The sequence below is a fragment of the Scardinius erythrophthalmus genome (assembly GCF_964197995.2).
Source record: "Scardinius erythrophthalmus genome assembly, chromosome: 19".
Taxonomy (NCBI): Eukaryota; Metazoa; Chordata; class Actinopteri; order Cypriniformes; family Leuciscidae; genus Scardinius; species Scardinius erythrophthalmus.
In genome coordinates, this window is record NC_138239.1 from 12727214 (window position 1) to 12752830 (window position 25617).

The 25617-nt window shown below is 37.1% G+C and overlaps 2 protein-coding genes across 6 annotated transcripts in view; one reads left to right on the top strand and one right to left on the bottom strand.

Moving 5' to 3' along the window:
• evla (Enah/Vasp-like a) overlaps positions 1 to 20459 on the top strand; it is a 34543-nt gene extending 14084 nt beyond the window's left edge. For 2 of the 5 annotated variants that reach the window (XM_081347572.1, XM_081347571.1), the window contains exons 2-14: positions 5359 to 5527; positions 5807 to 5984; positions 11076 to 11133; positions 11786 to 11847; positions 12969 to 13766; positions 15639 to 15883; positions 16010 to 16113; positions 16210 to 16243; positions 16355 to 16397; positions 17337 to 17397; positions 17912 to 17972; positions 18069 to 18126; positions 18239 to 20453. In XM_081347572.1, the coding sequence (XP_081203698.1) occupies positions 5359 to 5527; positions 5807 to 5984; positions 11076 to 11133; positions 11786 to 11847; positions 12969 to 13766; positions 15639 to 15883; positions 16010 to 16113; positions 16210 to 16243; positions 16355 to 16397; positions 17337 to 17397; positions 17912 to 17972; positions 18069 to 18126; positions 18239 to 18276 (1909 nt within the window). In that variant the 3' untranslated portion in view covers positions 18277 to 20453. Of the gene's footprint in view, positions 1 to 5358; positions 5528 to 5806; positions 5985 to 6786; positions 6987 to 11075; positions 11134 to 11785; positions 11848 to 12968; positions 13767 to 15638; positions 15884 to 16009; positions 16114 to 16209; positions 16244 to 16354; positions 16398 to 17336; positions 17398 to 17911; positions 17973 to 18068; positions 18127 to 18238 lie in introns of those variants that run through there. The other 3 variants (XM_081347575.1, XM_081347574.1, XM_081347573.1) reach the window with 3 other exon arrangements.
• On the bottom strand, positions 19042 to 24953 carry degs2 (delta(4)-desaturase, sphingolipid 2). Its single transcript, XM_081347588.1, has 3 exons — positions 24469 to 24953; positions 21038 to 21780; positions 19042 to 20142 (listed from the first exon to the last, which is right to left on the bottom strand). Exons 1-3 carry the CDS (start codon positions 24548 to 24550, stop codon positions 19999 to 20001), a joined length of 969 nt encoding a protein of 322 aa, XP_081203714.1. The 5' UTR covers positions 24551 to 24953; the 3' UTR covers positions 19042 to 19998.
• Between the last annotated feature and the right edge of the window lie 664 nt (positions 24954 to 25617).

The following is a 25617-nucleotide window of genomic DNA, read 5'->3' on the forward strand; positions in this document are numbered from 1 at the left end:
CGGTTGCGAGTCCTGAAAATGTGCAGGCTCAGATAAAGCCAGTAGCACTTCAATGCAGTCCACAAGATCCAGGGGGCGGGGTTGGATCCACATCTAAGGGGTGGAGATTGGTAGGTTTAGGGGTGGAGATGGGTAGGTTTGGGGGTGGGTTTAGGGATCAGGGGTGGAGATGGGTAGGTTTAGGTATATGTAAGGTCAGGGGGTGGAGGGGTGGATCAGGGGTGGAGATGGGTAGGTTTAGGTACTGTATATGTAACGTCGCTGGAGTTGGATCTGGATCCAACTCCTCCCCCTAGATTTCGTGTTCTGCAGTGAGGACCATCTCGATAAAGTGGCACTGCCATACTAGGCTAGCCATTAGCATCTGCTCTAGAGTTTTGTTTTGTGTGAAACATGTCAGGGTATTAGAGATTAACATAAACAGTGCGTAATCGATTACATCGACGCGTCATTCCAGCCCTAGTCTGATTATGTTGGGGCCTATTATGTTCATAGTTTTCCTTTGTGCTCTGTGACATTTACTTGCTCGATGTTTAGATTACTATGTTGCAGGAGACATTAAATCTAGATCTTACTAGAAATCAGCCTTTAATCCATCTTCTTAGGCCTCAGAAGCTCCCTGTAAGTGGGAAGTGTCCCAGCTTGGTTCCCACCCTTCCCAAAATGATTACTGGGTTACAAGCTAAAAAATGCCTCCTCGTTTCCTGCAAACTCTCATTTGTTTCAGCTCCATCCTCCCACACTCTAATAACAGGGGACTTCCATATTTTGCTTGCTTTAGAATCATTTACAGGGCTCACTTTGTGTAGGATTTTTGCTATAAGCTAAAAATAACCCCAACTTAAATTTTAAGTCTGTACTCAGTGTTTCTCAGTGTTTCATTCTGTAAAAAATGTCTCGCAGTAAATACTTGTGTGTGCATTATTTCAGTGCAAAAGTTTTCTTCACTGACCAGGTGCTGTGTGAGCTGAATTAGCACTGACATTTGAGTGTTTAAATAATTCAATGTTATTCGCGTCAAACTCGGCTTATTTCTATGTAAATTAGGCTTATTATAGATTGGGCCTTACAAAACTCGCTATGTGCTATGATGTTACCACCTGCAGAAAACAGGCGATAAAAGCAATTAATTTATAAGAGATGTTTATGCACATCTGTTAATCATGGCAGCAGTTCTTCATCAAATGATAGTGAAGAGTGTTACAACCAGGCATATATCCAGACGCACAGCGTAGACAAGCACACTATCGGCTTAGAGCCAATTCAGGCACATTCTGTTATTTTCCTCTGAAATCTGGGCAAACGACAACTGAAGATCTTGTGACCAGACATAAGCAGAGTTGGACCTTGTGTTTGGCCTTGAGCTGAGACTAAATGTTTTTTTACATGAGATTAAAAGGAGCTCAGCTCTGTCAAGCTCTCTCTCTCTCTCTCTCGTCATTGAGACAGAGTTTGGGTGCGTGGAGACCAGGTTCACTCAGGGTGTTATGATGGCAGAAGCCAAGTGGGAAATGCCAGGCTTTTCACAGCTTTTATTAATTATGGCAGCTTATCAACTGGGAGTCTAAGGCTGATAACAGATTTTCTCGCCCCTCTTATAACGTCTTGAAAGGACTCGAAGGATCTTGGCTTGAAATGTGCAAAAATAAATAATTTCAGAATGTACTAGTTGGTGAGTTGCCTGAATGAGTAGTCAACTGATGACTGGTTCTAGAGAGATAGTTCACCCAAAAATCCATTACATATATTTACTAGAACTAGAACTAAGTAGCATTTTAAATGAATAAATAAATAAATAAAATGAATGTATAAAATATGTTTACAATGTATTTTTTATATATATTTTTAAACATCCAGAAAAATCTGGAAAAGTCTGGAATCTCTTACAATCCAAGTATACTGTTCATTTATATATATATATATATATATATATATATATATATATATATATATATATATATATATATATATATATATATATATAAAGTGGGGAGAACAAGTATTTGATACACTGCCGATTTTGCAGGTTTTCCTACTTGTATGTAGGAATGTAAAGGTCTGTAATTTTAATCATAGGTACACTTCAACTGTGAGAGACGGAATCTAAAACAAAAATCCAGAAAATCACATTGTATGATTTTTAAATAATTAATTTGCATTTTATTGCATGCCATAAGTATTTGATCATCTACCAACCAGTAAGAATTCCGCCTCTCACAGACCTGTTAGTTTTTATTTAAGAAGCCCTCCTGTTCTCCACTCATTAGTCTGGCCTCTTCCTGACCATGTCATCGCTTAGAATCGCTTAGTATATTGCGCCTGTAACATGACATTCATCAAGAATTCCCATGTCTTGTAATGTCCTTACAGGATCAGGTTCATGTGTCTTTCTCTATCACACACTAACAGTTGCACACGTTTACTCGCACTCATCCACATAAGAGAGCATTCAGCTAATGGGGTCATAGCTGGAAGGCCCTGAAGGTCCCTGCCCCATAGTGGTGCTTTATGGAGTAAAAGCATTAGCTCTGTGGGGTATTCAGACTCTCAGCGTGACCTTGTTTCAGACACATGCCTGTTGGGCACTGTAGCAGATTTACTCAAACTGCATAATGATTGTTTAGTGCGTTTTTATCAGTGATCAAATATCTGTTTTCATTTCGGCAAAGTTTTGTTGTGTCTAATGATGTATGACACTGTAAGAGTGAACCAAAGCAGCCCCAAACATTTGATTGTATCACATTACTTATAAAATCACAACACACTGGTCTAGCCAACCAATCAGCGCATTGCACTTTTTGCAAGGAGGGGCTTCATAGAGACAGGAACTAAACAAACAGAGCGTTACTGACAGACTGGGAAATGAGGTGCCGCAAAAATGTAAAATATGTGAAAATAAAGTTTTTTAATATATATATTCAAGCATGAAATCTTATTCTAGTAGATCCCAAAAACTAAATCAAAACTTGTTTGTGCTCGTGTTCAGATGTTGATTCATATTTATGAATCCTAAACAAAAAAGACATGCATATAAACAAAAAAAAATATTTCATCTTTTTAGTAAGGGTTTTGTTTTTATTATTTTTATTTTTAAAGTATTTATCGTAAAAATACAAAAAAAACTATTTAATTAATTATTAAATTTTCATCCATTCACAAATCTCCTGAATAATAAATAATATATAATGAATAAGTAAATTGTGCCTAAATTACTAAAAGACCGTTGTCAGAGTTCTTTAAGAACGTTCTGTAGTTTAACATTTTGAACATCAAAAATCTGTTCATTTACTGACTTTGCAGTTCTGGGACAGACTATAAAGCTTTCTAAGTTTTAAATGTCCCGGACTCAGATATTTATAGCTTGCTATTACAAGACATGGTCTCTGAGCCTTTAGAAGTGCAGGTTTTGTTGGAAAGTCTTTGCATTTTAATTCTATTTGATAGTTATTCTTGTTCCATCTTGACAACATTGGCAAGTTTTTCCATGTTTTTATACACAAGTGGTCACAGAGAGAAAGGCCTTGCGTGATGTGTTATTAGAACAAGTAAACCGAGATAGCCCGGCGTCTAAATATATTGGATGTTTATGAAAGCAAAGAGCCGTCAGGATGTAATTTATGACGACCAAGCATCATCGGTGGAGGAGAGACTGTGTACTTTATTTCAGACTTGCTCTAGGGGGGAGAAATGAAACCAAGAGGACGGGGAAGAATCTGCCGTGCTGCCCTCTAACCCCAGATGGATGCTAGAAATAGGCTCTGTCGTAAGGCAAGCATGAAAGAGCAGAGAATGAAGAACTGAGTGAAACGAATGACGGAAAATGTTGTTGTGAAAGCATGAAACGTGCAAATGTGCTGTTTTTAAAGAGTAAAATTCAATCTTTAAAGAGTAACATTATATGAGGGTAGCTGATGCATTATTCGTTTTTTTTAACATCATGTTTTATGTAAAACATTTATATTAATAAATTCACATAAAACTGAGGAACATTCCTAATGTGTTTTTTTTTTTACAAGCTAAAGCTGCATGAATACAAAATGCTATTTAAAATAGATATAGATGGAGTATATACCAAAAGTATTTCATGTCCTCAATCTATGACTTTTTGAAATTTGAAATTTTGAAAGAAACATGCAGATATAAAGCCGTATTTAATTGAGCTGAGTTTGTACAAACTCATCCACTTCTCATAAATGCTTGTTTCTTTATGATGGGGTTTCTCTCGCTCTTCGGTAGTCCAGCCCCCACCAAACAACTCTTCATATTCATCATTCAGAGTTCATAGTGTGAATTCTTTTGCTATTTTGGCATAATGTCACAAAACCGGTGAGTCTGATTCATCTTACATTTATCCTCAGATCAATTGTTTCATATGGCTGTATCTTATTCATCAGTTCCTTTGATCATGTGCTGCTGCTCTTCCAGTTCTACATCTGGGTTTAAGGAGCGTGTGGCTGGATTTGGGTGTTTTGTGTGGGAGATGGGTGTGGTGGTACACTATGTTTTAGGGTTTATGGGTGGAAATCTGCCTAGCTTCATTTGGCACACCAACAGATTTACTTTGTGTGTGAACCTTTCAAAGCTGGCATTACTAGGATATTGGCTGTTTACCTCTTAAATCACATTTTAATGCTTTTTTCTGCATGACCATATTCTACATCCCTTAATCCTACCCAATACCTAAACGTAACTAGATTAACGTAAACGTGATTAGGAGTTTATTGAGACAAAAACAGTTAGTTAATAGTGAGAATTGGACCCTAAAGTGTGAACGTTAATATAAATGGGATAATTCATAATTATCTTTGTGTGTTAGCTAGCCAGGTATAATAATGCGGATCATACAGTACACACTTTTTACTCTCTCTTTATGTTAATTTTTCACCTTGACAACAGAAGATTTCTATTTAAAGAAGCAGAAAACCTCATGTCTTTAATTAAAACATGGTCTCATATCATAGTCAACACGGTTACATTCCTGCCTCGCTCGTTTGCTGCCTATTGCGCTATGTAATTAGTACAGATAACAAACACGCCCCTTGCTCAGTGTCTTCAAACAAATTCAGAGGGGCAATTTTTTTACCATAATACCACAGTAAGGGCCAAGGGCATTTTTGAAGGGTTTGATGGGTTTTTATATCAACTATTTGAGAGTCTCTTTTATTTGCACAGCTAAATATTATGCACAAATACACACACAAATAGTTGCATAATCGAGTTGCAACATTATTTTTGTTGCTAAGAGACACTTTCAGTCTAACATCTGTATTTCATTGTCTCGTGTCGTAATTCATCGTTGTGTTTTTTGTTGTTGAGCAGAGTGAATCTTTAACCAGTGTCCTTGTTTCTTCCTCACAGTGAACAGAGTATATGTCAAGCACGAGCCTCTGTGATGATTTATGATGACACCAGCAAAAAATGGGTGCCAGTCAAACCGGGCCAGCAAGGCTTCAGCCGCATCAACATCTACCACAACACCGTCAACAACAGCTTCCGTGTGGTGGGAGTCAAACTGCAGGACCAGCAGGTGAGAAGCCAACATGGCACAACAACTCAAAGAGAAGAGACTATGTGATATGATCTTACTGTACACAGTGTGTGCTTTAGTTTCACAGTCGCTTAGTTCTGTTTGTGGCATTTTACATCTTAACATCTAAAATTTGTTTCTGTAGTTTCCTAAACCACCATTTATGTGAATGTATGATTGACCCGAGAAAGGTTTTCCCTTGATTTGAAGAGCATTTGAAATAGTTTGATTACAGAGAACATTTCACAGACACATAACTAAATGTCGCCACTCTTCCAGGTCGTAATAAACTACTCCATTGTGAAAGGTCTGAAATATAACCAGGCCACGCCAACTTTTCACCAATGGCGTGATGCACGGCAAGTTTACGGGTTGAACTTTGCCAGCAAAGAGGAGGCCACCACCTTCTCCACTGCCATGCTCTTTGCGCTCAATGTCCTGAGCTCTCAGGATGCAGGTAATTTACATGACCTACTCTCTGCTGCATTACTCATGTGTGGTGTTTGGTTAGGTGTTACTTGGATTATTTGTGTAATTTTTTTAGAGATTAGTTTGGTTTGAGTATCACATTTAAAGGCAAAGAATCTTGGAAAAAATGCATCATCGTTTCCACAAAACTGTTTTGATTGTTGATTATAATAAGAAATGTTTCTTGAGCAACAAATCAGCATAATGATTTCTGAAAGATCATGTGACCCTGAAGACAGGAATAGATTACATTTTAAAATATGTAAAACATAAAACAGTTATTTTATATTGTAATAATATTTCACAATATTACTGTTTTGAGTCTTTTGACTGTATTTTTTAAAATGTTTACCTCTTAAATATCTATGAACATGTAAATTTGAAAGAAATGAGCGTAATGCAGGTGTTACTACATTACAGTCATGTCCTGGTGCTGATCGCTGTGTTACAATCATTTAATTGTAATTCATTGCATAAAAAATGGCAGCTTGTAGTCAGAAATATACTGTAAATTCACACTGAAAATATTGTTGTTTGGGTCTTATACGTGGTACCCTTAACTAGTGTAGTATAATTCTTATTTAAGAACAGCACATGGGCCTCTCTGGTTTCAGGCTGCTGCTACTTATAAGATGTATGTGGGGGGGTCAAAGCCCTGGTTAAAATATCCATGGAGCCAAACAGTCTCAGACCAAGGGTGCTGCATGTTTCTTGCTTTTTGGGGTGGGCAGATTGGAAAGGTTGTTAGAAGTGCTGCTCGCACCTCAGCATGCAGAGAAGAGAGAAGCTGGTGTTCACCTGCCTGAACTCACCTGTCCTGAGTCTTGACTGTTATTACCAGTTCCCACCTGGTAGTGGAGCTCAAACTGCACCATTATAGATATATGTACATAGATTAAAGGCACCTAAGAGGGCTGTGGAGCCATGCTTGGACCGGAGTTTTCACCGGGGCCAATCCGACGGACCAGCTCCAGAGTAATAAAACTCAGCAGTAAGTATTGTTAAGGGTTCAGTCACATATATTTATGTGATGTGATTTCTTTGATGAAGGACGGGGTTGTGGAAGTCGTGCAGTGTTTTTTGGCACGGTGCCTGTCAGAAGATTGTGATGAGGCGTGAAGATTGTTTTTGAGATCTAGTGTGTTTGTCGTGACTATTTTTGAACAGTTGTCTTTAGTGTTGGCTGTTTGGGGTTCGAAAACCTATTTAGATTTTTAGTGAAACATAACATAATTAATACTGCTGGTAGTTTTATTTTAAAATATTTAAATAGGATTCCCCATTGATTGACTCATATCATATATCACATTAAAGCCAAATGGGGGAAAAAATACATATATAAAAAAAAAAATATATATATATCATTAATAATAGTACAAAATAATAATATTGTTATTATTACAATTGTTGTTGTTGATTCTTAAGTTATATTAATTTTTTGCTAAAAAAAATATTATTAAAAATGTAAACAGAAATTGTTTCATTGACTATATTGTCTAGTTATTGGAAAAAATATTTAAAAGTTACCTTAAGGAGTTATTTATACCTGATATAACACTTAAATTTAGTTTTAATTTCAGTTTTTATTTTATTTTAACATTTTAAAACACTCAGATTTATATTATACAAGTGGTGTGTTATAAAAAAAAAAGGTAGGGTTTATCAAACAAATGACCAGCGATTCCTCTCATCCAATCAGATTGTATCTGTGTTTCCACTTGTTATCTCAGTGGACATCATCATTTCAGCTCAGTGATCACCAGGGTATTTGGTACAAAGGGACTCTGCTGCACGCAACCACCAAATGATATGGTATGTGAGTCATAAAGTACTGTACATATTGACCTTTACTTCAAAAGTGCAAGAGATGCTACAAGAGATTCAATCAAGTTTATGAAATAAATCACACAGTGTATTACGCTGCCACGACCTGCAGCAGAGATGGATGCGTGATCAGGAGTAATATCTCTGCTTTATACGCTGTCTGGTTACACAGTGCACAACTTAATTGATCTCAAGCATCATGGTTGAATCTAGAACACAGCTTTATATTTTGTTAGAGAAGTGTCCATAAAAAGATATTTCATCTACTTTTTGGGCCAAACTCCTAGCGGAAAGATACTTGCTTTTTTTCCAGACAATGCGGCATTACCCAAAATGGTCAACAGGATTTGGATTAATGATTTATGGTCTGCAAATTGACATTTCATAATTCTGTGTGTACATGAGTTCTGTTTTTCCTGGCTGTCTCTAGCCTATCATAAAAATACCAAGTTCTCGTAGTAACGATGCAGTCTTATCCAGTAAGACTCTGTCAGTGAAATTATATTGTATATCTGTTTTATTATGAGTAAGCTTGATCCTCGGATTTTTATGCTGTTGGTCCATATTTATGGAGATCCTATTTTGACTAATTTGTTATATGATCAAGTTGACTAACTCTAATATTCAATTCAATATTTCAAGAGTTTCAGTAGTCATATAGTGTCTGTTATGATGTTCATCAGTGATTTAGGGACAGATGAAATGGGACCATCTGCTGCAGGCAGGACCTCAGGTGGATTGCGTGTTTGCAACACTGTGTGAAATGCTGCTTTCACGTGACATTTGAATATATTCCCATTCCTGTTGCTTCAGGAACTTGATATTCAGTTCTGCTGCTGCAGTTATTCAGAAATTTTCTTTTTTTGGCCAATGACAAGCTGTTTTCCCTCTTGGAATCAGCATGAGCACATACTTTAATATAGCTATTCCTTTTTCTAAATAAGCATAGTTTTATTACACTGAGAATTATGACAGGGATATTTTTGTACACTCATTAAAATATGGATCTTGGTTTATTATTTTTGGAAGTCATTAAGAGTGTTTTAGGATATGGCGCTGCATAATGGCATTACATTCATGAGACTTTAGCTCCCATAATCACCTTAAAGACACGGATCATTTAATCATTAAATGTGGAAGCAGAATCCCACCTGTCATCTGCAGCTTGTTTAGACCCAGACTGATCCTGCTGACAACTGCTAATGTCAAGGTCTTCGAAACTGTCTCATTCATCATGCTTATTTACTCAATCTGTGATAACTGTTCAAAGAAACGCCATATGTTACTCCCTTACTTAATGAAGCAGAACTGTATTTAGTATTTATTATATGTTTTTCATGCTCAATGGATGAGTTGCTGTTTATGATCATCTGCAGTGCTGCCTGACATTTCCTATTTAAATGCTGTGATTAGGTGTAATATAGAAAACATATACCACCGCTGTGATTAGTGTTTTCTGTGTTTCTTCAAGACATCCGGTGGTGCTTTTTATTGTTTGTTCAGTTCCAGTCGGCAGATGGTCTACTTTTGTATTAACAGTGAAATGTGATTTAAATATTGTCAGTTGTTTCAATGTTGTAATCTCAAGTAATGCGGATATGGCAATGAGACAATGTTTGATGCTAAATGGTTTTAAAAAGGTTAACAAAATATTTAGAAATCAATTTTAAAATTTGAAGATCTGTACTAAAAGTAAGGCGTTCAAACAATGTTGCGATATTGACGCTGATTCCGTTTGCAGAAATAAAACAAAATTCAAAAGTGATTCTATCTTGATCCATGATACTGATTCTTGGGAGAATAAACGTTGAAATGCTGACTGGGGTATTTGTGCAGTATAAAATTTAAATTTAAGGGATTATACGATATTAATATTTGCTGACAAGTATTTGAGAAGGTAATGTTAATACACAACATTATTGTGGCAGTAATTTAAAGTAGTGCTGTCAAATCAATTAATCTTGATTAATCACATGCAACATAAAAGTTTTAAAGTTTGTGTGTATATGTGTATATATATATATATATATATATATATATATATATATACACACACATACATACATACACATACACACACAATCTTTTTTGTTAGACCCAATTAATCACAAGTAATCAATTTGACAGCACTATCTTACACTTATTATTCTTGGCTTGAACCGGCCTTAAAGTCACTTTTTGTAATTTTGTCTATTCTTATGTCATCTACCACTTTAAAGGTTCAAGCTCTGATTTGGCTCAAATTCTGATTGGCTGTCAATGTTTTTATCATTCATCATCTGGAAAAAATCGTTGTGATTCCAACAACATCGTTCCTCCGTGTTGGTTTTGTTGTAGTTGTGCTGTGGGCTCCTCTATTCTATTAGTATTGATATGATTATTACAACTATAACTCAAAGGCTTTTATAGTTGTAGTTATCATCCTTGGCATGAACAGGCCTTCTGAAGATTTTAATACATTTTAATAAATATATTTTTTGAATTGTTTCTCTCTGTACAAACGCACATGAATGTATTTGTCCAATGCACCTTTTTTCAGCGTTTTTTAAGTTTTGAGAACCCTGGATACTCTAGCTGTGTGAACAGCTCATTATTTTGTCACCTTAAATTTCACAGTAGATAGAGGTAAACTCAATTATGTTTGATGGTGCCTAGCAACCAAAGATTATCAACCACATTAGTTATGCCTACGCTCAGGACCTTTCTCTCCCTTGAGCTTCCATGCCCCATACTGAGATCCTGAATGTCATATGACGTAAATAGTCATCATCTCAGTAACCTGAGAGCCATGTTTACCATTATTAGCAGAGCTCAACAAGTTCAACAGAACAATTATGGTGGCTTCAGAATGACTGCTAAGTTGACCAGTGATGAGGTGTTGAGGAGCAATTGTGACATGACATTAGTGTTTAGTTGTTTGGGCATAATATGGTTTGGTCTCACGATGGATTTATTGGACTGTAGTAGTCTGATTAGTTAGCACTTAGATGTCTTAGTTTAGGGAGGAGAAAACACTATACCTATATCTTTTGATGTTGTTGTCAAAGGCCATGTTTCCAGTCGAACTCATTCAGTTGTCAATTAGTAGTAGCTAGTCAAATTAGGCAGATGAACATGAACCGTTTTTTGTGACATACCCTGATTTGTGAAAACCATAAACCAGAATATATTAATGCAATCAGACACATTTTACAGTTCCTGAGAGGCAGTTAAATAAAATATCCATATGAGGTACAATTATTTTCTTTTTCTTCAGGTCCAGCAGCTCATCGTCAGAATGGACCGGCGAATGATGATGCCGAGGCTCAGAGGAGGTGCGGACTGTAACTAATGATGACATTTACTCTTTCTGAGACATCTGTCACATTTAATAACTGGACACTGTCCTGAATTACACAATATCCTCCTTTAAAGTAGTGTGTAATGTTTTTCTGGTTTCCTTGAAATGTGTAAACACTCATCAAAATATGCCTGTTTGTTTGAGCATCTCGACCATCCTGCCTGACACAGTGACAGTGGGTTAACCAATAGCATGAGTTTGGGGCGGGACTGTCTGTTTGCTCGACCAATTGCAGATGAGGAGGGTTTGGGAAACCAATACAAACATTTTATTTTATTGAGTGCCGCTAGAGACAATGAATTACACACTTCACTTTTAACATTAAAGGTCAGAGTTTGTTCAGTGTATTACTGTTTCAGAAATTACTCATCAATACATTGGTTTTGCATTCAGTATTCTTCACATATTGCTGTCATGAAGATTGAGAACACTTCTGAACTGTTGTCATGACATGAAGTTTAGATTGGGCCCTCTAGTGGTCAGGTGCAAAGCTGAAATCTCACTGAGCTCAACAGGACAAAGTGTGAATACACATAGTGAGCATGTCTTTGTGCCATTAAGCAGTTTATTCAGTGGATTGAGAGTGTTTAGATTTCACTTTTAAGTGAGTTAACATTTGTTTCTAGGCAAATAATGGACCAGCATCAGATGCAGATGGAAAGGGAACGACGAACATCAGGTTCTGCAGGTAGGCTAAAAGTGCCACATCTCTGTGGAATATGATACGCGACTACATGCTGTGCAATTAAAACACACACACACACACACACACACACACACACACACACACACACACACACACACACACACACACACACACACACACACACACACACACACACACACACACACTCTCACAAAACCACCACAGATTAACCCTGTAGGCTTTAGTGCCTGCTTGGACAAGTGTTAACACTGAGGAATATCAAATTCCCTGGCCGGAGAACAGATCCCTGTTCCAAACAGCACACACTGCCCATCCTCTATCATACACACATGCTCTCTTTCTGTTTCAGCACCTGCTTAAGCCTTAATCAGTTCAGCCAAAACAGTCATCTTTCATAATGCCATTAACAGCATTTAGTTTTGGTAAATCTCATGAAACATGTCAAGAAAATTAAGCCTGTTGTTGGACAATTAAGATTTGTGCATTATTTCATGATAATTAATCCCTGTTGTCAGTATACAGATATCATTGTCATTTATGTAATTCAAAATAACAACAATAATATACTTGACAATTAAAATTTTTAAATTCATATTGTGGTAGTAGTTGTTGAATTTAGTATTTGATTTATATTTACATTAATAAGTTATTTTGTATTATTTATTTAGTAATTAAAATTGTCAAATAATAGGTTTGAGTACTTTAACTTTTATTAATTTGAATACTTTTTGTGTGACAGTAATATGAATCTATTGTGAATCACCTTTGAGAAGAACTAATATGGTTTTCTCAAAAGTAAAAATCTCAAAAGTAAAACATAGATTTAGCATTATTGTAATGAGAATTTGGGAGGGGTTGTTTAATTGTCGTGAAAATAGAGTTACAATGAAACAGAATCTTGGTCGTAAAATATGCTTAATTTTGTTATTTCTCCATTTTTATTTTTCTGAAATCTGACCGAGATGTTTTTGTGAGATTCACCTGTAGCATATAACGTGCTATAAAAGTTGTATATTTTGCTCACATTTCATCTTTTTCAGTTCTTTTATACACTTTGATGCTTGATTTTTGTCACTCTCATATTTTCTCTCTTTTCGTTTGTCATTTGTGTTGAACCGTTTGTCTTTTTCTCCGTTTCTTAGTCTCCACCCTTCAGTTTAAAGTGTCAGCATCTGCCTCTCAGCCCGAAACCGCTCTGCATGACCTCAGACTGTATCGGGCTAACACTCTCCCCCCTTCCTATGCTCACCTTAACCCCATGCCATCTTCCTCCCACGCCTCCTCTTCCTCCCACGCCTCCTCTTCCTCCCAGGAACGGGAGAGCGGCTACCGCACGGTGGACTCCCCTCAAAAAAAGGCCCAGCAGCTTTCCCAGCTATCCACCTCTCTGGCTTCTGCTTTCTCCCCCGTACAGCCAGGTGTCACCCCTCCACCTCGCAACGTCAAGCAAATCCCTCTTTCTCCTCCAACGGCCCACCTGGACCCCAAACACGCCACTTGGTCCTCCACCCACATGTACGCCCCCTTACCCATTGCATCGTCCTCCGTTGTAATGGCAGGACCTGTAAACCAACCTGCCCTGCCTTTCGCCCTCCCCCTGCCACCCCTCAACAACGGCCCAACCTGTGGCCCCAGAGCTCCCACTAACTCTTCCCACTTTGTGCCCGTAACACACCACCAGCAGTCATCCAATGGCAAGGCAGAGGAGTGCTACCCATACCAAACTCCTCCTACGCAGGTCACCTCCGGAGCACCACTGAACCCACACTATCCCATACAAGAGTTGTCCTGCCCCCTGCCCCCTCTCATTGGCCAGCCCACCCAAGGCCCCGCCCTCTACCCACAGCAGCTATACCAGGCCACAGCCCCATTCGACACTACACCCACCCCTCACAAGACGTCTCCTTCGCCTGTTTATCAGAACGCCACAGCGTCCAGCAGTAAGTATTTCAGACACCCATCAGCTGCCCCCTCCGTAATTATTTGCCCACCACCAAAAGACTTCACACACCTGTCCAGTGGAATTGGGCTGATGACATGCTGATCTCAAAAGTTGTCCAATGAGAACAGTACAGTCTTTGTACTGAAACCATATGCAAATACCGGCCCGTCAGCATTGTCAAGGAGGCTGTTGACTTTTGTATATGTGTTATACGACAAAAATCACGGCAGATCATTTGAACAAACGGCAGCTACCTCACCTTCTTTGTCCTGAATAGAGGAAGGAGGATTTACGATTTTAAAGTAAACATTCATATGCACCACGGTGATGTTCATCTGTGTTTGCTCAAAGGTGATTTATTTGTATTGTTTAAGCCATGCGTCACACTTTAAACTAACGTCATGTTCCTTTTTCCCCCCATTTTTTTCTGAGAGCTTCTGCTCCTTGCAGATCATGAATGTGAAATGTGTCCATTGTTTTATGTTAAAATGCTTGGTTAACAATAAGGATATGGCCTGCTGACCCAGGGCCAGTGTTATAGAGAGTATTGGGCCACTTGACAGACCAGTCATGTATTCTTTCTTTTGCTCCACTGAATGTTCATTGTTGTACATCCACTTTGCAAATTTAAATGCTTAGTTTTCTCTGATGTATTATTATTCAAATTCTGCTGATTTGTCACCAAGATTGGCTGTTGGCTGAATGAGGTTTTGTCGAATTTGCAAAAATGCTTTGGAGGAAATTATTTGAAACCTACAAACCAATCAGAATTTTATTGTATGCCATTGTTTTTCAGCAGAATTTGCTTATGAATTTCTTTGTTTATATAGTAACCATGTTCACTAACATGCTAAAGTTGGAGGTCGATAAGATTATAAAGACGTTGTTTTTAAAAGAAGTCTCTTGTGCTTTCTGAGGCTGCTTTTATTGGATCAAAAAGTTACAAAGAGTAATATTGTGAAATATTAAAAAATGTATATATTTTAAAATGTCATTTATTCCTCGGATGCAAAGCTAAATTTTCAGCAGCCATTACTCCAGTCTTCAGTGTCACATCATCCTTCAGAAATGATTCTAATATGCTGATTTGATGCTAAAGAAACATGTCTTATTATTATCAATGTTGAAAACAGTTGTGCTGGTTAGTATTTCTGTGGAAACTGAAATTTCCTTATGACAAATCCAGGATTCTTTGATGAATAGAAAGTTTATTTCAGAATCAGAATGAGCATTATTCTGAATGATTTGAAATAGAAATCTTTTGCAACATTAAATAATGTCTTTACTGACACTTTTAATTAATTTAAAGCATCATTGCTGAATAAAGGTCTGAATAGGGTTAGGGTTAGGGAAACCATTCATTTCTTTCACAAAAAAAAAAAAAAAAATTCTTACTGACACCTCACTTTTGAACAGTAGTGTATGTTTAAGACACACATAATTTAGTGAGAAATGTTTTTAGCTAAAAATAAAAATTTGTCATTGTTTTGGAAGTACTGGCCTGAGTAATAAATTGAAAGTACCAGCCCGACTAAAAATAATTCTTACTGCTGAGCCCATATGTAGGTATATTTCCCTGAAAACTGTAAACACTGTGGTGCTATCAAAACATTTGCAGTGTTCGTCGGAGCGTCTGCCGACGCAGTGACTAAACTAATGGTGTGATTTTGGGGCGGGGCTATCTGTTTTTCTGACCAATAACATGAGGGGAACCAGAAACCTGTTTGCAAATGCTAGTGATGCACAATGTAAACACTTCACCTTTAAGTCAACACAAATGTTCACCATTGCTGTCTATTTTATTGCAATGAATATGCAATTAAGAACTCAGTCTAGAAAACAACAGTGATTCTTTCCTTTCTTCCAACAGGTCCTCCTGTTCCACCGGGTCACCCCTCCGTGGTCTTATCCACTCCTCCCATTCAACCCCCTACCTCGGCATCCATGGCGGGTCCACTGGCCCCTCCGCCCCCTCCTGGGCCTCCCCCACCCGGGCCACCCCCACCCGTCACAGGACCCCCTCCTAGCCCGCCTCCACTGCCGGCTGGTGGAGGTCCTGCTCCGGCAGGCCTGGCTGCAGCTATAGCTGGTGCCAAGCTGCGTAAAGTTCAAAGGGTGCGTGGCACATAACTTTCCCAAACTCTCCCAGACCTCAACATGTTTCACATATTTCTTTTTTTATGCAGTAAGTGTGATAAGGGTATCTTGGTGCCTGATTATTCCATGTTTTATCTTCTGTAGCCGGAGGACAACAGTTGCAAGAACGATGCCAATCGCTCCAGTGGGGGCAGTGGAGGAGGTGGAGAGGGTCTCATGCAGGAGATGAATGCTCTTTTAGCACGGAGGTCAGCCCACATCCATTTCCTGTCTCTATTTCATAACTAATGATCCATGATTTGTGGTTATGCAAACTTTGATTGTTAAATATGGTCATTCTATAGGAGGAAGGCCTCTGAGAAACCAGAAGAAAGTCTGGTACACTATGATTTTTGTACACTATTCATTTAAACATACACTGATTGTATAATTCTTAATGTTTGATTATATTATATTATTATTATTCTGTATGATATCTCTTTCTTGCAGGAGGAGTCTAATGGATCGCCTTCCTCCCGTGGACAAAATTCAGGTGTGTTTCTTTTATAAAAAAAAAAAAATTATAATTTAGTAATAGCGTTCAAAATTTTGTGGTCAGTAAGATTTTTGTTATGTTTTTAAAAGATATCTTATGTCACCAATGCTCCTTTTTTAAATCAAAGATACAATAAAAACAGTAATATTTTGAAATATTACAATTTAAAATAACATTTCTAATTTAACTCCTTAACTTCAGCATTTTTGAAAAAAGTTGCCAGCCACCGCCAGTATTTTATTTTTTCAAAAATTTGACCACCAGTATTTTTTATCAAAAATGTCATGGCCCCCAGAATATTTTGTTGTATGAATATATCTGACCATGCAATATGTCAAAAGAAAGAACAGGCCCTCTAGCCTGGCGAGCCAGACTTACATCAAGATGTATAAATAATTTTTATACAAAATAAAATAATTTTTGCTGCCGCTAGGGTGCGTCTAGTTTCTAGGCTACAGGCCCTCTGCTTTTAAAAATGTTTTTTACTCTAGCTTCATGTATTAATATAGTAAGAGTTAATATATTTTATAGTGTAATTTATTCCTGTGATGGCAAAGCTGAGTTTTCCCGTCTTCATGACTCTTCAGAAATCATGGTAATATGCTGATGTGGTCCTCAAGATTTTTTTTTTATCAATATTTTTTTACAGTATAGAAAGTTTAAAATCCCTGTATTTATTTGAAATGGAAATCGGTTGTAACAGTGTAAAAGTCTATACTGTCACTTTTGATCAATTTAATTGAGTTTAGTTTGAGTTTTTGCTGAAGAAAAGTATTAATTTCTTTCAAAATCTTACTTTCTCACATTTATTTGTAAAGAGAAAATTGTAAAGACATTTAAATGTATTAATTTAATGAAAAATATTTTATGGTAAATTATGAGGCGTATTGAGGTTTGATCACAGATTGTGATCCATTATTTAAATGTTCTTCTTAGATCCTGTGAAGAAGCCATGGGAACGGGCAAACTCTGCAGACAAGTCTTCAGCTGTGACAAGGTACATTATGTTTTAACAGGTTTATGGTGCAGTAGACATTACATTTTTCACCATGTTTAGTGAGTTCCCTGTCTCCTGACTTGTAATGTTGCTTGTTATTTTACAACATTCGGTTCCTTTTAAAATTTACATTTATGGAGGCACTCCACAACGGATTGCACCAGAGCTTAGGGTTTGCATACGTGAGTAAATGCCTCGGTTGTCAATACAAATGGTCATGTTAAGGAAGTAAAGCACAGGGCAACATGAGTTTGCAATGACCTAAATGCAAATGCAGGTTATGCTCGCTTTCTGACGACTGCAAAACGTAGGTTTTATGTTTTGTAAGCTTGCATTGAGTGTTTGTGTAAACACACAGAAAATGTCCTCTTTTAACTCTGAAAATGAACCCTTTATAAAAACTGAGATTACATCAGAAAACCATTTTTTTGTTTTGTTTAAAGCAAACATGACTTAAAGGTAAATTTTTAATCATTCAAATTGTATTTAAATATTTATGATGAATATTTTACAGGGCAAAACCAATCGGAAGCACCAGTGATGCCGAGTCATTTGACTTTGACAGAATGAAACAGGTTAGTTCAGACTATCATTCAAAATGTATGATTATGGTGCAAAAAATGAGGACGGACTGGTCTGCTAACTATTATAAAATCTGTTGTTTTCAAAAGGAGATTTTGGAGGAGGTTGTGCGGGAATTACAGAAAGTAAAAGAAGAAATCATTGATGGTAGGGTTTGGGGGGGGGGGACAGTTCATTAAGTGCATGATCATTCAAAACAAATGTGTTCGTATCTTTTCCGTTTGTCAGAATATTTACATTTTTCCTCTCTTTCTTTTAGCCATTAGAAGGGAACTGCTGAGAATTGGCTCCACATAGTCTTACGAAATGTCAATGACGACGACTGATAACGACTGAAGGTTCGGGGAAGTACAGGAACGCGCACTTGAAAACGTTCTCGCAGCATGTCTGCAATGGTACGGAAAATTCATTTGCAGAAATGTTGTGCAGAAACAAGGAATTACTGAGAAGGACAAGGGAAAGCTGAGGAACAGAAGGAATCGGAGTGAGTGAGTGTGTGTATGGATGAGCGAATGAACGAGCAGATGGAAACATAGACCTTCACACTGAATTTTCTATTTCCTCCAGTATGAACGTTGAGACAGTCCACTCTGCAGCTTGCTGCTCTCGCTCTTTCAAGTCTTAAAGTCAACACGTTGGAAATTAATGAAGATATTTTTTGTTTTCTAAGTTTATATTGTTTCAGCAGTCATTGTTATTATTGTTAAGAATTGTATTATATTAAATGAGAGAGATACAAAGTTGCACGACAGTTATTGTCAACTTTTTATATTTTATATTACTGCTCTTAATCATTGGGTTTAATAAGTACAAACTGCACATTTGTGCTAGTAAACTGTCAGAAAACTACTATAGTTAAAACAGTCTGAGACATTTTGGTTGTTGTTGTTTTTTTGGCCAATGCTGGGGCCTCACTTATAAAACGTGTGTACGCACAGATTTGATCTTAGAGTGTGCAACATTTTATAAACGAGGCCCCAGAATTTTTTTTTTAATTAATTTGGAGATATGAGGTTAAATATCGACACTCTTTCAATGAGCTCAAGAGATGGACATGGAAAAATATACTTGTGTATAAATATAAACAACAATGTGAGATGAATTATTGAAAGAATTGGGTGAATTTTTGATCGTACAATGTATCCTGGTTTAATTAGGTTGATCCTGATTTTAAAAGTTGATGTTGATATTTCACAAAAATTACAATTAAATTATTCACATGGCGAGAGTGAGAGATTGATGGAATTAAAAGACCTTTAAAAGCTTTTCCCCCTTTTAAAAAGTCTTGTCCTGTGCTTCTATTACAAAAAATGTCTTGCATTTTCATTGAACATTCAACAACCACCTTGCAAAATCTGTCAAATTCACATGTAAGAGAAATTTATTGAACAGTGTGCTGAACAAATATATTCCATATTTATCACAGTGGTGTTCAGAGTTAAACTGTCACAGTGCAAACGACAGAACTTATGAAACTATATTATTTAAAGACTTAAGTTACACAACACAATGATATATTTGGTTTTCAAAAAGGCCTCACTGATGAAAAGTCTGCTTAAACATTTCATCTCAGCACTTCTTTCCTCAGCTACATCTTAACTGGCATCTCAGTAGTTGGATAGAGTTGAGTGACTATTGGCAAAGATACACAACCAACTGCATTCATGTTGTACATGTATACCATAAGAACAATATTAGATCTAAAACAAAGTTTCACATCTTTGGTAGGAATGAATGTATGGAACTATTTTGAGAAGGATGACTGGGCTTTGATACTCCTAATAATTTAACATGGTCCCAGGTGCAGGGAATGTGAAGTTTTAGTTTGGATATTGTTCAGATGGATCTACATGTATGATGAAATGCTGTGACAGAATGAAGAAGCGTTGCCGGTTCTTGAGTGAAAAGGTTTGTTCCTTTTCAACTAATAGCCTGGCAAGTGCCAATTATCTTTCATTTGCAGATTTGTGTAGAACTTTTTATAAATACATTGGTTAGATCAGTAGTCTAATACCAAATTTATTCCTTTTTGCCAAGTTTGTATTGTCTCTTGATTCTGGCGTAGGGGCCGATGGTGTCATCGAACACAAAGTCCCAGAGCACTCGCATCCAGGAAGTGTGTTGAGGGAGAGAGTCGTAGTACTCTGCTGCAATCCTCTTGACCTGTAAAATGAGAAAGATCCATAAATAAATCATAAATATTACTTACGAAATTTCTGTTTATGTTTTGAATGACATGCGTAAAATGTGAACCAAGAAATATGAATGAAGAATAATGCAGCTTGAGTGTAAAGCATGGGTGGAGCGCTGGTTTTCTGTGTGTAGTTCTATCATACTTGACGGTTTGAACATTAACAGACACAATGTACTGCACAAGCAATCGGTTTACAGACATGACTTTGGGTTCTCTTTCACTGAAAGTGTGATGTGTGTAAGCTATGAGCGAAATTAAATTGTCTTATGGACACTGATGAAGCTTGAAAAAGAGTTCAGCAAATATTTGTCTGTCTTTCTAGTTAGTCTCACAACACCAAATGCCACATTCTTCCTCTTAATCAGTAACAGTGATAAAATCAATACAAAGCATTACATCACCATGACATTTCCACTAGAGCGCTACCCTGAAAAGTAAACTTACTTAGAATATAAAATCTGGTCTCCTTCTGGTAATGGCAGCTTATTGTCATAGTGGACCACATCTATGAACTTCTAGATAAAGAATCTCTAGTATGAGTGAGAAAAACCAAGGCAGCAACTGTAAACTGCCATGTTTTCGGTTTCATTGTATAAGTCAGTATTGGATATTGAATTGTTAATGCTCATTTCCTCTCTTTTTATATATAGATCACCTTTGCCATCACCTAACCTTCATCTTTAAAACACTAAATTAATATTCATTGAGCTTTCATGAATGATTGAGTTAATATTCATTTTCTTAGTGTAGGCCTACATAATAATGTTGTGATGCCTTAATTCACTTGTAGTGTGTAAAAGCGACTTTTATTTTATTTTAATATTGCGCATCCCTAAAAACAATGGAATACAGCCAAACTCGTACCTCAGGTAATTTGCTGCCAGGAATGCTGGGGAAGTCATGGTGCTCCATATGGTATCCCACATTGAAGGTTATTAAGTTGAGAGGGCCGTAATAAGAGTAGGTTTCATGGCCTTTCGTAAACATGTAGTGCTCAGCGATGAAATGTCCAGAGATGGGATGCAGGCCCATGCACAGTATAGAGCCAGAAATTAGATAGACTATAGGCTTGAGTCCCCAAAAATAGTAGATGATAATGTCTACCACAAACTGCACGACCGCATTCAGCATCTCCAACTTGGTCACGGGCTTGGGGTTCACGATCAACGGACGGAGCGCGTAGAACAAAGGCTGGAGAAAGAGCCAGAGCACCTTCCTGGCTGGGGTGCAGAAGAACCAGCCCTCAAGGTCGGTCGGAATATCCACGTCCAAGCCATCTCCTCCGAGATAACGGTGGTGGTCGATGTGGTACTTCTTGAAGGATGCCGAGTAAGGCAAGCCAATGGGGAGATTGGCGAACATGGCAAACCAGCGGTTCCAGCGAGCCTTTTTAGTGCCGAAGGCCACGTTGTGTGAAATGTCATGGATGGCTAGGGTCAGAGAGTGGTTGATGCAGCCACCGAACGCATACGCCCAAAACAACACCCACTTCCAGGAGAGCTCGTGGACCATGTAACATGCCAGCAGCTGGGTGAGCACCATCCCTGACACGACCCACTTCAGCTGGGGGTCATGACCCATTAAAGACTTGATTTCAGGATACTTTGCTGTAGAGAGAGTCAAGAATATGAAATAAGTTGTTTGAATAGAAAAAAAACTATTTTTGATCATTATTATTTATTTATATACATACATATATACAAGCATGCACGCAAATATATATATATATATATATATATATATATATATATATATATATATATATATATATATATATATATACATATACACATACATATGTGTGTGTGTGTACATAAAAAAAAAATCACAAACAACATTTTCCATTATAGTTCCTATATTGAAAGATATAAACTGTTGCTTGAGCTCATGAAATTTGTTTCTTGTTACAGGGATTATTATCTTTATTGAAGTCTTATTCATGTTCAAGGATGTGTTGTAGGCTACTTCCATTAAAGAAAGATTGTACTTGAAATTAAGCCATCACAACGTCATTAAATGCTTGCATCACACTTGAAGCGGGTTATTTTTAACTAAGATGTTATTGTCAATTTTAACAAACATCTTAAAATTAAAAAGTACATGTTTTTTATACTAAGCTTTGCAAAAATTATGACGACTTTATTACTCTGCTAGCTAGTGGTAACCTATTAAACATGTTAAAGCACTATGTTGCGTAGTCAAGCAATAACTAATTCTTCCCACATGGGAGACGCTCCCCTAACAGTGTGCTTTTTTAATTAGTGGATTTGTTTGCCCTGCTAATGTTCTGTTTATCATCCACTGCTGCAGGATCTCTTTAAAGCAGTTCCACAAATATCTTTGTCAAAGTGACCACTTTCACCAATAACATGTGACCTGCTTGCAAATCTGCCATAACACTTTTTTTTCATGCAATTTGCATAACATCTGATAGCAAACGGTCCATATTGCTAGGTTTTTTACTGGTTTATGCTTGTGAATGGTAACATATTAATCATATTAAGTTTTTTCATCTAGGCTAATACTGCCACAATCAGTGAAAACAGGCCCCTCAGTCATCCTCAAAAATGGTTTCGGTGATATATAATGATAAATTATCTGTGTATTTGTTTTGCTTTGCATATGTCAAACAAATGGTGCTCACAAAATAAGCAGCTGTGGCTGGACACATGCGGTTTCATGGATGCACTTTTCCCTACCCTTGTACTCTTAACAAGATCACACCTGTCATGGCTTATTGTCACATAAACACACAAACAGGTTCAACTTGTCATATTTAAATTAAGCCTATGTAATACAACCTGCCTCCAGTGTTTCTGAACATCGGACAAGTTCATCTGTTTAATGAGTAACCAAATGCCATAAAGCGTGTAAATAAAAGTACCACAAACTCAACTGCCAGATGCTCAAAAAAAATCCAAGGTGATGTTTGGGTGTAAAAATGACCATATGGTCTTTTAGCAAAACAAGAATAATTTAAAAAATGATTTGGATTGCACTGACACCAATCATTTTTAACACCAATTTTTTCTGTATTGTATAAAATAATTTATATTTACTGTATACAATATTATAAATAATTATATAGATTTTATATGCATTTCCTGTTACTTAAAATATATCAAATATTATACAAAGTATATACTTATATAAATTATTTATATATAATATTTATATATTTATATAAGTGTAGTATCAGAATCACCATCCCTTCTGTAATAGTCTAAAGATGATAGAAGAATACACTATTAATATTTAAAGAGCTTAAGGTGTAAAACTACCCACGCGACTTCACAATATCATGTCAATATCAAGACGTGTTTTTGGGGGGATATTGATGGAGAATTGCAGTAAAGGGGAAGTTTTTACAGTTTAATTAGGTCTGTCAAAAGGACATCAACGTTTTAATTCCATATTTCTGTGGATTTTTTTTTTTAGATATAAAAAATAAAAATCACTCTGGCCTTCTATCTTGTCATTTTTGTAGTGAAATCTCCAAGCTGTTCATAAATGTGTTTTAGATGGGAACTGAGCTTGTGACACATCTTCACTGTTATGGTCATAAGACTAGAATGTTGTCACCAAGCAAGACCCATTGATATTGTGCCAATAATGCCTTGAATCAGTTTACTCAAATTACCATCCCCTGAAGCCATTGTCTGGTAGATGTGATCCAGAAAAAACACATATGTTTCACCTGTCTACACCTGTGTGTAGCCTAACCACATTAAACTAAAGATGTGGCAAAGTGCGCTTGATCTCAGTTACAAGTAGAATGAGACGAGTTAATATCTTGCATACATAACATACGACGACAGAGTATAAAAGAAAAGAAAAAAAGTAAAATATTCAGTTTACGCTCCCTCTTGACACATATAGGCTATAAGCACGCGCACACCCACGCTCGCTCACTCTTCCGGGGAAGTTATCAGTAAAGGCTAATGCTATATTGGGTACTATATTGAATATTCTTCTTTGAATTTTAAATTAGACGATAAGCATCAGAATTAAAATGTCATCTTAATTGACCTAATTCCTCTATAATCAGTGATTTGAGTTATGCCATGATTATAGGCACTCATGATGAAAGTGCTTCATCGTACACATTTGAATATAGCCGATATCTTTGCTAACACAAGATATACAACAGGATAAAAAAAATTAACACGCTCCCAAATAGTTACGTAGATATTTAAACTCAATCGGCTATCAATAATCATGACTTCTCCAGCATGTTTTAGCGAATTCAGCTGACGACAGGCTACAGTTATTCCTGTCATTTAATTTACACTTACCTAAAATTTCTTTTCTTCTCCATGTGTGCGGTTGCTCATTATAAACCCATTCAAAGTCCCAGCGTCCAACTGCTTTCCCCATTTTCACACTTGTGTGCCGCTGGTGTAAATGAGCTCAGGTGATTCCTCCTTACTAGACTTGTTTCGCACACGCCCTCTTAGATAAGAGGAGTAGAAGGTGTGCCTGAGAGTTTACGCCAACGGTAACTAACTTCAACCGAAACCTTAACTAAGTAACGAGATAAAGTTGGCCAGAGAGCAGCCTAGCCTCGTCCCAATAAGAAAATTACATTTTGCCACAGATGCAAAACCGTTGTCTGTGAAAATGTTTGGCAATGTGATTTAAAATGTAAGCCTACACGGGACAATATACGTAAAGTACAGTGAGGGTTTTTTCTTCTTTTCTTTATAATATATTTAAGCAGATGTCAGTGACACAGTCCTGTATTTCTGGTCTAGACAGGTTTGCGTCACCTTACCGCGAGGGGGCGTTATTTAATGTTATTATTCCTTCAAAATGCATATGGAGCATTTAACAACCTCCTGACCTAGGAATCGACTTTGTCCATACCTGTCAACATTTGGGTACCAAAATACGGGAGGCCTGGGGGGGTTCAGTTCAACCACATGCGGTTTCATGTCATCTTTACACACCCCATCGCCAAATCATAGAAAAAATCAGTTAAGACAGCTGTATTCATCTTAACAATACACAAGAAATCAATATACAGAAAAACAGATTTCTAAATAGGCCACAAATCTGTGAGTAGGCCACAGTTTTCAAAACTGAACAGGTGATGTTGTGTAATATTCAGTTAGGCCTATACTGTAAGAAACTGTTCCAGTGGGTGGAGTTTACTGGTACTGAATACACATCACCTGTACTCCCATTAACTGGAACAGATTTTCACTGGAACTGAATATTACATCCAAATATTGTTATGTAGGGGAGCGCGGGGCACAACATAACACGGGGCTAATTGTAACACACTTGTTTTAAATACTTCCACACATGCTAGCATGCCGAAACTTGGTGCATTTACTAGTTGCCATATCAACACTATATAGAGAAAAAAATGCGCCAAAATTAATTTGTTTTTGGAAGATATCCATAGACATTTATTAAACCATAGCAAAAGTAAATTTCTT

Excerpts from the sequence above, each read along its gene's own strand:
- degs2 (XM_081347588.1), bottom strand. The coding sequence starts at position 24,550 with ATGGGGAAAGCAGTTGGACGCTGGGACTTTGAATGGGTTTATAATGAG. Across the intron at positions 21,781-24,468 it reads GAGAAGAAAAGAAATTTTAG|CAAAGTATCCTGAAATCAAG; the intron begins GTAAGTGTAAAT and ends CTCTCTCTACAG. Across the intron at positions 20,143-21,037 it reads CTGGCAGCAAATTACCTGAG|GTCAAGAGGATTGCAGCAGA; the intron begins GTACGAGTTTGG and ends CTCATTTTACAG.